We start from the raw sequence: 12,444 nt of genomic DNA, 5'->3' as shown, positions 1-12,444 counted from the left end.
AGCTTGCAGACATATGTTTCTAGTTTAATGCACAGTGTAACATCTTGAATACACATCCTCCTATTAGGCAGAAACAGGTGACTCAACATTCATTTATCAGAAAATCTGGCTGGTTTTACAAAAATTGTCATTCATCAAATGCAACTAGTGTTCTACCAATAAAACATACCCTCAACATCCTCAAATCCTTCCAAATCAAAACCACATTTAAAGAGAAAATTTATTAGAAAATTTTAACCAAGTCAGGTCACAAATTCAAAATTGCAAATAACCTTTAACTTAAAACCAAAAATATTTCAGGACACTGTGTTTTAAAAAAAAATAAAAGGCTCTTATAATTATATAGCATGAGCTATGATAACGATACTCAGGGTCTGCTTACAGTGGACCTCAATTATCACTTTCTAAGAACTGAAACAAATGAAAAAAAAAAGTTAATATAGATAAACATTCTGGGCATGAATGCAACCACTGATTGGAGGAGGGGGGAAAATACATTTTCCTTCTTAACATCCTCAAATGAGCCATATATTACAGTTTGGTTTTAAAAAATAGCTTCTATTATTGTTATTTTAAAAGTTCCTAAACACATATATTTAAGTGAAAAGCTGAATGTATGGTTTAAATCACAAATCTTTATAATCAACAATTCTCTGATAAGCTTTATAGATGCAGACTACTACAATTAAAATAAATATGTTAATGGTTTCTCTGTTCTTGTACTTTTGCTCACATATAAAGCAAGGGTTGCATGTGCCACATTATGATGATTAGAGAGGTTCAAACTACTACCAGACATACCACTGCTAGGCAATAATTACTGACTTAGAAGACTCAAAATTATTGTGAAGGGAATGTTTAAAATAGTCTGAAAAGTGCTAAAGGAGCTCAGATGGAGCGTAATAACATTTTCATGGAAGGCAGAAATGCGTAACTAGGAATCAAGTTCTTTTTTAAAAATGCAAACAAGAAGGTATCTACAGTACTTCCATTACACAAGGAGAATGTAGGGTTTGCGAAGGGAAAGATCATTCCACAATTTTAGAGAAATTACAGTAATTATTTGTTTTTTAGAGTGCCATAGGAATCTGTTGAGTCTGTTATTGCCTGAGAGTAATGAATTGAATATACTGAATGGCAGATTCCTGTTTTGGAATCTCCCAATTAAGGATAACTTGATGCTTTACATTACAAGCAAGCTTTGTAAAGCATCAAGAATGGCTGTAAATCACTATTCTGCCTCTACACAGCAACACAGGACCTTAGATTGGACCAAATATGACACAGAATATCTATGACACAGTAAGCTAGTATTAAATCCATGAAATTACTAAAATCTGTTTCCACAAAACCTTTCCACAAAATCTTCTGACTTTTACTTTCCTTGGTTGAACAGTATCACTCCAAATCAGTGCTTTTCCAGAGCTGTTCATTTGCTTCAAACTATAAACAATTTAGAAAAAGAGAACTGCCCTAACGTAAGTGGTGCCAGATGAGCTACTTTGAGTGCCTTGATCATTGTTTCCAAGTTCCCCTGCCCAATACAACTCAAACAGCAAAATCAGTCTAGCAGCAGACAACTTCAATGTTCACAGTTTAATTCTTCCTTTTACCATTTAGCTCCTAGGAAAATAAATATGGAACAGAAGAAAGAAAAAATAAAGGTAGCATTTTCTCATTCAAACGAGTCATTACTGCATTGTTCTAATAAGATACAGTACTATAAACATATAATACACATGACGTCATATAGTACAATGAGTAAGCTACCAGATATGCACATAAGAGTTCAAGAATGAACACAGTGAGAAACAAGTGTACCTTTTCCCCAATATATTTTACACATTATTAATAATAATAATAACTGTGTGGCACCAAGTCAGTTCTGATTTATGACAACCCTTTTCAGTCTTTTCTCCACATAAAGTGCTCCAAAGTGATTTATCATTCTTGTATTCCAGGAGCGTTCTTGGAACGTGTACCTTGCCCAAAGCCATACAGGTTGGTTCTTATCTTACAAGATACAGTGATGATTTGAACCCCCAGCTAATGGCTTTATATTATATTCTATCTCAGTGAACTATAAATACTACTTAATTTCAACACGTATCTCCACATCATTTTATTATTATTTTGCTAAATAAGAGAACCATGAATGAGAAATTGCTATGATGAACAAATAATTCTAGAGAAAGGAATTCATCATGTCAAACACAAACACTGCAAAGGAACTGAGATGACAAAAATATCCAGGGCTACAAAAACTCCTTTTGGAGATATACAAGGTGCCAACAAATACAACAACCTTACTTGTTCTTTAAAAAGCTAAGTTAACTCTCAGTTAGTGGTATCAACTAGAATGTTAATTAACTCCAAAACAAAGAGGGCAGTCACACACCATCTTTCTGCCATTCTAGGACAGTATTTGAAACTATGCTGCTGCAGTTTGCAAGAGCTGGAAAACCACTTAAAAGCCACTTTCTGCCTCCTGAGGGTGAAAATCCTTTTAATTCTGACCTACAGCTCCATTAGTAATTTTGCATGGTTATAACAATTCCAGATACTACTCAGTGTCTTATGGTCCTCATTTTACTTTGGCACCATTCACTTACCTTCCCTTGGTCTGGCCTCACTGGTACATAATCTTCTACAAGCTCACATGGTGAGAGGCTTTAAAAAAAAACAATATTCTACATATTGTTTTCACCATACATTCTGCATTTTTCTCCCCAGAAAAATACAAACACATACTATCAACTAATTTGTTTCCATACAATATTTACTACAATCCAAAGAAAACAAAAGTGCTGAGAGCACTTATCACCATTTTAACACTACCACTGTGGTAGGAAAGCATTCTCAAAGCAAACACTGCTTCTCGGACTACAAACTGGCAAGCTGTCTGCATTATTTAACACAATGCAGCAGCTCCTCCTGATAGTGGTAAGTGCCTTCAAATTGCAACTGACTTATGGGGATCCCATGAATTACTGTAGTGCTCTCTCTTGCATGCAAAACTTAATCTGGTGAGCAGGTGTATCAGACTAAGAAGTATCCATTTTTTCAGAATTAAGAAAAGAACTGGAAGATCCAGCAGAAGAGAACTGACAGTTTCATTGGTGATAGAGGCACAGAAATTCCTGGAGGGCAGCAGCAATAGTGAAAGATGACACTAGCAAGGATCTTTCATAGGCAATAGCAGTAACACTCAAGCTAACTCTTGTTAGCATTGTGCAGAAGAAAGCAATAGTAAACCACCTTTAAATGTTTTTGCCATAAAAACCCTATGATGAGACAATCCAAAATGAAACAAGAGACAGTGCTGGAAAATGAGACTCCCAAGTTGAGAGGCACTAAATCAGCTGCTGCAATCGATTAAGGACTGAAAAATAAAGGACAAATATGAATAGTGCTGTTGCTAATGAAACAACTAGGTTAAAGCCAAAAGAACATCTATAGGGGCTCATCTGCACAGAAGTGAGAAGGAAGTCCGATGCTACATGACACATACAGTACTTCCATGCACTGGAAACAATAAATCAATAAATGGAATGCTTAAACACTGCAGTAGTTGGTGAGTGAAAAAAATAAAAATAGACTGGAGGAGAACATATCCAATTAGACAATTATGAAAATGTTTTGCTCCAGTAATCTACTTATTGCAAACACATGCTTCAGCAAACTGAAAAAAATGACTGTACACATGGACATCTCCAGATGGCCAATACAGAAATCAAACACACAACATAGGTGAAAGTAGCAGATGAAGCTGTATTTTGTATGCCACAACAAGACCATAACCACACTGTGGTAGTACCAAAAATTACAGTAAAGCTGAAAAGAAATACTGGAAGAATCTAGTGCTTAATTATAATTGTAAAATATTTTTCATCAAAGTCTATATTAAGAATAAATTTGCATTAGTAAATTTTATTAATTTTGAACCAGAAGAACTGTGGATTGAAACCAGATACACCATCAGAGAAGAATGCAGAAAGACTGTTACTCTAGTCAAATGAAAATAAAATGCTAGATAGATGACTGATTAGATTCCTACAATTGTTAATGACAGAGAAGAAGCATAAATAAGAGGAGACAGACATAGGGTCAGAATCCTGGATGCAGCTTTTCAGAGACTAACAAGTAGAGACAAAGAGAACTATTGCAATAATCACTGCAAAGAAACAGAACAAGAAAAGAGGAAGAACAAGAGATATCTTCCCTAAGAGCCAAGATACCAAATGAAAATTTAAACCTAGACTGTGAATACTTAAAGTCCAATACCTCCTTCACGGACTGCTGCCTTGTCGTGGCGAAGAGGCTTTAGTAATTCAGAGAAGCTATGGGCTATGCCGTGCAGGGTCACCCAAGACGGACAGGTCATAGTGGAGAGTTCCGACTAAACGCAATCCACCTGGAGCAGAAAATGGCAAGCCACTCCAGTATCTTTGCCAATAAAACTCCATGGACAGAAACAAAAGGGTAAAAGATATGATGCTGGAAGATGAGCCCCTCAGGTTGGAAGGCATCCAACATGGTACTGAGGAAGAGTGGAGGACAAGTACAAGTAGCTCCAGAGCTAATGAAGTGGTTGGGCCAAAGCCGAAGGGATGCTCAGCTGCGGACATGCGTGGAAGTGAAAGGAAAGTCCGATGCTGCAAAGAAAAATATTGCATAGGAACCTAGAATGTAAGATCTATGAACTTTGGTAAGCTGGATGTGGGCAAACCAGAGATGGTAAGAATCAAGATTGACATCCTGGGTGTCAGTGAACTAAAATGGACAGGAATGGGTGAATTCAGCTCAGATGATTATCGTATCTACTATTGTGGGCAAGAATCCCATAGAAGAAATAGAGTGGCTATCATAGTCAACAACAGAGTGGGAAAAGCTGTACTGGGATACAATCTCAAAAATGATAGAATGATGTCAATACAAATCCAAGCAGACCTTTCAACATCACAGGAATCCAAGTTTCTGCACCAACCACCCATGCTGAAGAGGCAGAAATTGACCAGTTTTGATATTCTGTAAGCCGCCCAGAGTGGTAGAATATACCAGATTGGGGGGGGGGGATATAAATCAAACAAATAAACAAACAAACAAACAAACGAATGAATGAATAAATTCTATGAAGACTTATAACACCTTCTAGAACTGACACCAAAGAAAGATGTTCTACTCATTATAGGGGATTAGAATGGTAAAGTAGGGAGTCAAGAGATAAAAGGAACAACAGTGAAGTTTGGCCTTGGAGTTCAGAACGAAGCAGGGCAAAGGCTAATAGAGTTTTGTCAAGAGAACAAGCTGGTCATCACAAACACTCTTTTCCGATAACACACGAGGCGACTCTACACATGGAAATCACCAGATGGGCAATACCGAAATCAGATTGATTATATTATCTGCAGCCAAATATGGAGAAGCTCTATAGAGTCAGCAAAAACAAGACCTGGAGCTGATTGTGGCTCTGATTATCAGCTTCTTATAACAAAATTCAAGCTTAAACTGAAGAAAGCAGGAAAAACCACTGGGCTAGTCAGGTATAATCTAAACCAAATCCCTTATGAATACACAGTGTAAATGAAGAACAAATTCAAGGAACTATGGATGGAGGCTCATAACATTGTACAGGAGGCAGCAACAAAAACCATCCCAATGAAAAGGAAATGCAAGAAAGCAAAGTGGCTGTCCAACAAGGACTTACAAAAATATCAGAGAAGAGAAGGGAAACAAAATGCAAGGGAGACAGGGAAAGTTACAGAAAATTGAATGCAGGCTTCCAGACAGGAAGCAACAGTTAGAACTGGATATGGAACAACTGATTGGTTCAAAATTCGGAAAGGAGTATGACAAGGCTGTATATTGTCTTCCTGCTGATTTAACTTATATGCAGAATACATCATGCGAAAGGCTGGACTGGAAGAATCCCAAACTAGAATTAAGATTGACAGAAGGGGTATCAACAATCTCCAATATGCAGATGATACCATTCTGATGGCAGAAAGTGAAGAGGAATTAAAGAAAATCTTAATGAGGGTGAAAGAGGAGAGCACAAAAAATGGTCTGAAGCTTAACATCAAAAAAATTAAGATCATGGCCACTGGCCCCATCACCTTTTGGCAAATAGAACAGGAACATATGGAGGCAATGACAGATTTTACTTTCTTGGGCTCCATGATCACTGCAGATGGTGACACCAGCTATGAAATTAAAAGACGCCTGCTTTTTGGGAGGGAATTGATGACAAACCTAGACAGCATCTTAAAAAGCAGAGACATCACCTTGCCGACAAAGGTCCACATAGTCAAAGCTATGGTTTTTCCAGTAGCGATGTAGTAGTGAGAGCTGGACCATAAAGAAGGCTGACGGCTGAAGAATTGATGCTTTTGAATTGTGGTGCTGGAGGTGACTCTTGAGTCCCCTGGACTGCAAGGAGAAGAACAAACCTATCCATTCTAAAGGAAATCAACCCTGAGTGCTCACTGGAAGGACAGATCCTGAAGCTGAGGCTCCAATACTTTGGCCATTTCATGAGAAGAGAAGACTCCCTGGAAAAGACCTTGATGTTGGGAAAGTGTGAAGGCAAGAGGAGAAGGGGATGACAGAGGAGGAGATGGTTGGACAGTGTCATCAAAGCTACCAACATGCATTTGGCTGAACCCTGGGAGGCAGTGGAAGACAGGAGGGCCTGGCGTGCTCTGGTCCATAGGGTCACGAAGAGTCGGACACGACTTAACGACTAAACAACAAAGACAACAAAGTCCAATACAAGAAGATGATATATGATGAAGATAAAATAAAGAAAAGGTGGAAAAATATACTGAAAAAATATACAGAAGAGATGCAAGGACAAGAGATTCCTTTAATGAAGAATCCTATGAAGAACCTGCAATTTTAGAATGTGATATTAAACTTGCTCTCAAAGCACTTGTAAGAAATAATTCACCATGAGTAGACACAATACTGATGGAACTATTCCAAGCTACAGAGACTGAATCAGAGAAGAAGCTCACTGCCAAGCAAGGAGAACACATTTGGACATTTTTATACCATAAAGCAACTGAGTTGTATAGAAGCTTCAGTGATATGAAATGACAAGCTAACAAGTGATCAAGGTAAACAGCACCTTGTTAAATACTAACAGTATTGTACCATGTGCTATTTTCAGTTATCAGTTAATGGGATGGCATTAACTAACAACTAACAATCAGTTTTTAAAACCCATGCATTCAAAGTTCAGAAATTCAAACAAACATACTTGCTATATTTGGAAAATAGGTTGTGGGTAACAAAACACAGCAACAAGAATATACAAGCCCAATTTAAAAAATGCATGTATCATGAAAACTATTATTATACTCTTTTCCCTAATACTTAAGAATGTGGATTACTGAATTGACTATTATTTATGTGTTACCTCTACAGTTCCTCACTCTGACTACATAAGAGATTATCAGGAACTGCCTGTGCTTATATGCATTCAAAACTGGACTTTGCTTCTACAGAGACAGGACAACAGACAAGGTAAAGACATCTCTTTTAGAACTGTGCTGCAGCCACAAACATGCAATGACAGTAGTATTAATGTAGCACTAATTATGCACTCTACAACTATTATAAGGACTTAAGCAATGCTGATTTTTAAAAGACATAATCAAATCAGACAGATACTTCTGAACCTGTGAGATGTCTGACCCATGAAGCACAACTAGAAGCGTTTACAAAGCTAAAACAGTGAGTTGCAACAACTCAGTAAATTAACAGTGGTATTTATTTTCACATTGGCTTTCACCACCAAACCTAAATCTACACAGTACCTACTTCTACTCCATAATGACACAATGAAGTGTGAGAATTTGTATTGGGAAGAACTGGTCTAAAAGTGAGATTTTATCAGTAGGTTTCATAACAGTAGAAGATACATTTCTTTTATACAAATCTGAACAACTATTGCTCATATCTTTAGTGTGCCAACAGTTTTATATAATAGACCGATTTCAACAAACAACGACAGTGTACACAGCAGAAAAACATGAAAGCCAATGTTGTTATAGCCAAATTTTCACTGAACAAAAAGCCAATCCTTCAACCATGAAAACATCACATCATAGGACACATGCCAGAAGAGGCTGATTACCAAAGGTCACCTGTTCTGGAGCCCACACACTACCTTAGGTAAAGAATGCCATATCAGAATAATATGAATAGGATTTTAATTCTTGTACATTCTGGAATGGCAATACTGGCCCATGTGAAAAGCACTTAGATGAATAACAGCCAGTGCTAGCATAGAATCTTCACAGTGAGTAGGCATGTTTCCAAATACGTTAAGAGTGATCTTCTTGTGTGACACTGGATCTTAGATGGGAAATGTTACATTTCTGGATTACAGCTCTCAGAATCACCCAGCCAGAGGATCATAATGGCCATGGTCAAAATGTGACAGCAACTTCTAAGAACTTGTCTTCATGTCAGCTCTGCATCATTAAGGCTACAATACTGTACATATTGAATTAACTTTGGCAGCATCATAAAACGAAACAGATTTCCTACTAGAGTTTATGTCTCACACTCTGTGTATGTTTGCCAATCCCTGGCCTCTACCTTACAAATGTCTCTCCCCACCACCACTCTGGCTTCAAAACAATCTAGCCTTCAAGATTGTTTTGCTTTGCCACTTTTGAATTGCTTCAGAGTTTACTCAGAGATTTAATGCAGCTTTGGCCTGCCAAAAAGGATTGTCTGTGGGATTCTGTAAATTTATCTGGCAGTCTTTCTGGCTGACTATCTGGAGAATATTTTAGAGGTTTTAAAAAAAGAAAGACAGACAGAAAGAGAAAAGGAGAGACCTGCAGCAAGAATGCCCTCCCTCCCCACCCCCCGCCACCCCTATCAATTTCTTTTTTTGCAAATAATTCCTCTACAAGACATCACATTTAGCCAACACTGTGTGTGGGGTTGAGCAATACTCCTCTACTGCCTACAACTGTAGCTTCAAGGCAGACGTCAATGAAATAGCTCTAGCACACCCTTCAAGATATGCTGTCTCCAAACCCAAACACACACTCAAGGAGTCTGATTTAAAAATAAAGTTCACTGAGCAATTTGGGTAACGCTACTATCCTCAAGGCTAGAGTTACTGCTCTCCAAATATTTTGGAATCTGGAATTCTCACGACCCTTCTTTATTTGCAATGCAGCCTTGCAATGGATCAGAGCTGAGGTCCAAAACATCTGGAGAGCGCAAGCTTGAGGAAGGCTGCTTGCTCTAGTCTAGTCTAAACAGTTCGGAAGGATCTTACATAAACGAAGCACCCTTTTAGTGCCACACAGACGAAGACGGGGGAAAAAAGAAGAAGCGACAGATCCCAGTCTCCGCCTCCACGATCCAACTCATGGTCTGCAAGTCATCTGTACTGGTGCGTGCGTGTTTTTGTGCTCTTGCAAAAAAAGAGAGAGAGAGAGAGAGAGACATCTGGAGTCAAGACTCCCCAGCCGCGTCTAGTCCATGGTGGAATGCGACTGGGGGGGAAGTGGAAAGTTGCAAGCAGGAGCAAGCAAAGGAGGAGAGCCAAGTTGTTGTTTTCGCTACTCCCTCAGTGCTACACAAATATTGCATTGCAATCACATGACAACATTCCCACCGCCGTCGACCTCTCTCTCTCTCTCTCTTTTTGTTTTTTGCTTCGCCGCTCCCCCCCCCCCCCAGCAAAGTCGCCGCCGCCGCCGCCAAACAGCTAGGAACTCTCTCGCATCCTCCGCTTGCTTACCTGCAGTCTCTCCGTTGCCGGCTGCCACATATTTCTCCCGCTGGGACCTGGTGGGGCGAGAGAGCGGCGGGACACTGTTGCTGACGGGGGCTGACGGTGGAGCGGCTGCAGCAGAGCTCTGGCCAGGCTCGCTCACATCTGCACGGCGTGTGTCAGCTCTCGGGGCGAAGCGCCAGCGGACAAGCGGAGGAGGAGGAGGAGGAGGGCGCGAAGGGCGAGCGGCGCGGGTGGGGTGGGCAGGAAAAGAGAGGCGAGGAGGCTTGCCCTCCAGAAAGAAGCTGGGAGCCCGGCGTGAACTTCCAGACCGCACGAGCTCGGCGCCGGGTCCTCCTCATCCAAAGCGAGCTCCGCCGTCCTATTGCGCCAGTGCCCCCCCCCCGCCTGAGGCCGCCTCCGCGAAGCAGCAAGCACCGCGACGAGGAGGGCCCGGCCCCAAGCCCCGCCCTCAGGCCGGCCTTCTCCCTCAAGCCCCGCCCATCCCTGACGTTTCTGTTTCCAGGCCGGCCGAGCCGAGATTCCCGCGCTTCTCGCTTGCTCGCGCTGCCTGCGCCAGTGCGGGTGCGACGGTTGCTGCAGCGTCGTGTGGCGCGTGACGCCCATGGACTTCTGGCGTGCTCCCCTCGGCTGCTGTTGTGTCAGACAACAGAACGAGTCCCCGAAGGCGAGGGCTAAAAAAAACCACCAGCCGTCTATACAAGACGTCATCCTTCTCAGGAGGACGCCTTGGCCTTTTGGCGATGGCGTAAAAATGCCACAGACGGGCGATAAACAAGTGTCCTGTTGGGAGTTTTACTTCCCCACGTCCTAGTTCCAGCAGCATTTGTAAACAAACACTTTTTGTGCAGCTCTTGCGAGACAGAATGGTGGTAGACCAAATGAAAGACATGTTTGTGGAAACAGTGGGGACACCAGAAAAAAAATTCTTATAAAAATGCAAATTATAGAAGAATTCTTGCACACATTTCCTGATCCGCTCATTTGACGGAACATTTTATTCAGGTTTGAGGGATTTTAAAATCACTGATGCCAAAACTATCTCAGTATAAGGAAAACGAGCAAACAGGTATCCAGCCCCAGTCTGACTTAGTTTTTATTCTAGAAGAGGAATCAGGGCATGTTTTATTGTCAGTTTGCCTTCCAATACAGTGGGGTCTCTACTTAAGAACTTAATCCGTATTGGAAGGTGGTTCTCAAGTTGAAAAGTTCTTATGTTGAATCTGCATTTCCCATAGGAATGCATTGAAAACCATTTAATCCGTATCTGCTCTTTTCCATCCATAGAAACTACAGTGGAACCTCTACTTAAGAACTTAATCCGTTTTGGAATCGTGTTCTTAAGTTGAAACGTTCTTAAGTTGAAGCAAAATTTCCCATAGGAATGGACTGAAAACCAATTAATCCGTTCTGGCTGTTTTTTTGTTATGTAGAGGTGCGTTCGTACATTGAAGCATTAGTTCCCATAGGAACTAATGCAAAGCTGGTTAATACGTACTCTACCACTAGGGGGAGAAATTTTTTTAACCTAAGATGACCTAAGGTTAAAAAAAGAGCAGGAAAGGTTTTTTTTCCTGTTCTTATCTTGGATTTCTGTTCTCAAGTAGAAGCAAAATTTAGCAAATGGAGCTGTTCTTAAGTTGGATTGTTCTTAAGTAGGGACGTTCTTAAGTAGAGACCCCACTGTATGTAATAAAAAGAATAAAAAGGCATTGAATACTGTGGGTTAAAATGATGAATAATAACCTTTAAACCTTTGAACTGCAGAGCTGGAAGGGGCCCTATGGATCATCAAGTTCAGCCCCTCTCAAGGAGGCACAGAGGGGAATTGAACTCCCAACCTCTAGCTTAGCAGCCAGAGACCTAAGCCATTGAGCTGAGCTATACTGTACTTTATATAAATATGCTCATTTCCTGTTTTACTGCTCTGAGTGAAGTAGGCAGGTATGCAAGTCTGTCAGATAGGCCAGTGGTTCTTAACCTTTGTTACTCAGGTGTTTTTGAACTGCAACTCCCAGAAACCCCAGCCAGCAGAGCTGATGGTGCAGGCTTCTGGGAGTTGCAGTCCAAAAGCATCTGAGTAACAAAGGTTAAGAACCAGTGAGATAGGTTGTTAACAAATTTGGCAGCCTGCTGGTAGGCTGGTACATTTGCTTAAACCAAGTTAATGTTTATTGACAGAGAGAGATACTTCCTCATGCAGTACTTCCAGTCCCTGTAGAGCTGGGTTGGTGTACCCAATTTTTTAATGAGTTTCTTAGTCCAGATTGTGTATAAGTTGCTTTAGTTCTAGATGCTGAAGCAATAGACGACAATTGCCATGCTCTGATGTATCACCATCATTTTTACTTTCCCACTTTAGTAAAAACAATAATTGCTTTCTGATGGGTATGTTAAATTAACACCACAGCACCCTCTGCACAAATACACACAGAGAGAACAAAATCTCTGGTTCATGAATATGCAATATGCTTCTGTAGCCATGATTCAAAACACCAGCAAATGGCCCCTTATTGCTATCATACATGTATTGCCAACAGGAAAAAAAACCACTTACTTAGCAAAGGGCAGTCTGAATGTTGACAACATTAATGGCAGCAATCAAGATGGTCTGCAGCAGTGGCCCCCCACCTTTTCTGAATCGCAGACCAGTTGTGCGTGGGGTCTGTGTGCAGGGG

General features: G+C 40.6%; 1 protein-coding gene across 3 annotated transcripts in view; it reads right to left on the bottom strand.

Annotated features, from left to right (window-relative positions):
• PID1 (phosphotyrosine interaction domain containing 1) overlaps window positions 1-9,950 on the bottom strand; it is a 143,595-nt gene extending 133,645 nt beyond the window's left edge. For 2 of the 3 annotated variants that reach the window (XM_020792634.3, XM_072996014.2), the window contains exon 1: window positions 9,773-9,950. In XM_020792634.3, coding sequence (XP_020648293.1) covers window positions 9,773-9,802 — 30 coding nt within the window. In that variant the 5' untranslated portion in view covers window positions 9,803-9,950. Of the gene's footprint in view, window positions 1-9,304; window positions 9,519-9,772 lie in introns of those variants that run through there. The other variant, XM_020792633.3, reaches the window with a different exon arrangement.
• Between the last annotated feature and the right edge of the window lie 2,494 nt (window positions 9,951-12,444).

The sequence above is a fragment of the Pogona vitticeps genome, chromosome 3, assembly GCF_051106095.1.
Source record: "Pogona vitticeps strain Pit_001003342236 chromosome 3, PviZW2.1, whole genome shotgun sequence".
In the NCBI taxonomy this organism is placed as follows: domain Eukaryota; kingdom Metazoa; phylum Chordata; class Lepidosauria; order Squamata; family Agamidae; genus Pogona; species Pogona vitticeps.
Note: the sequence above shows the minus strand (reverse complement) of the source record. Positions and strands in the feature narration are given on the sequence as shown.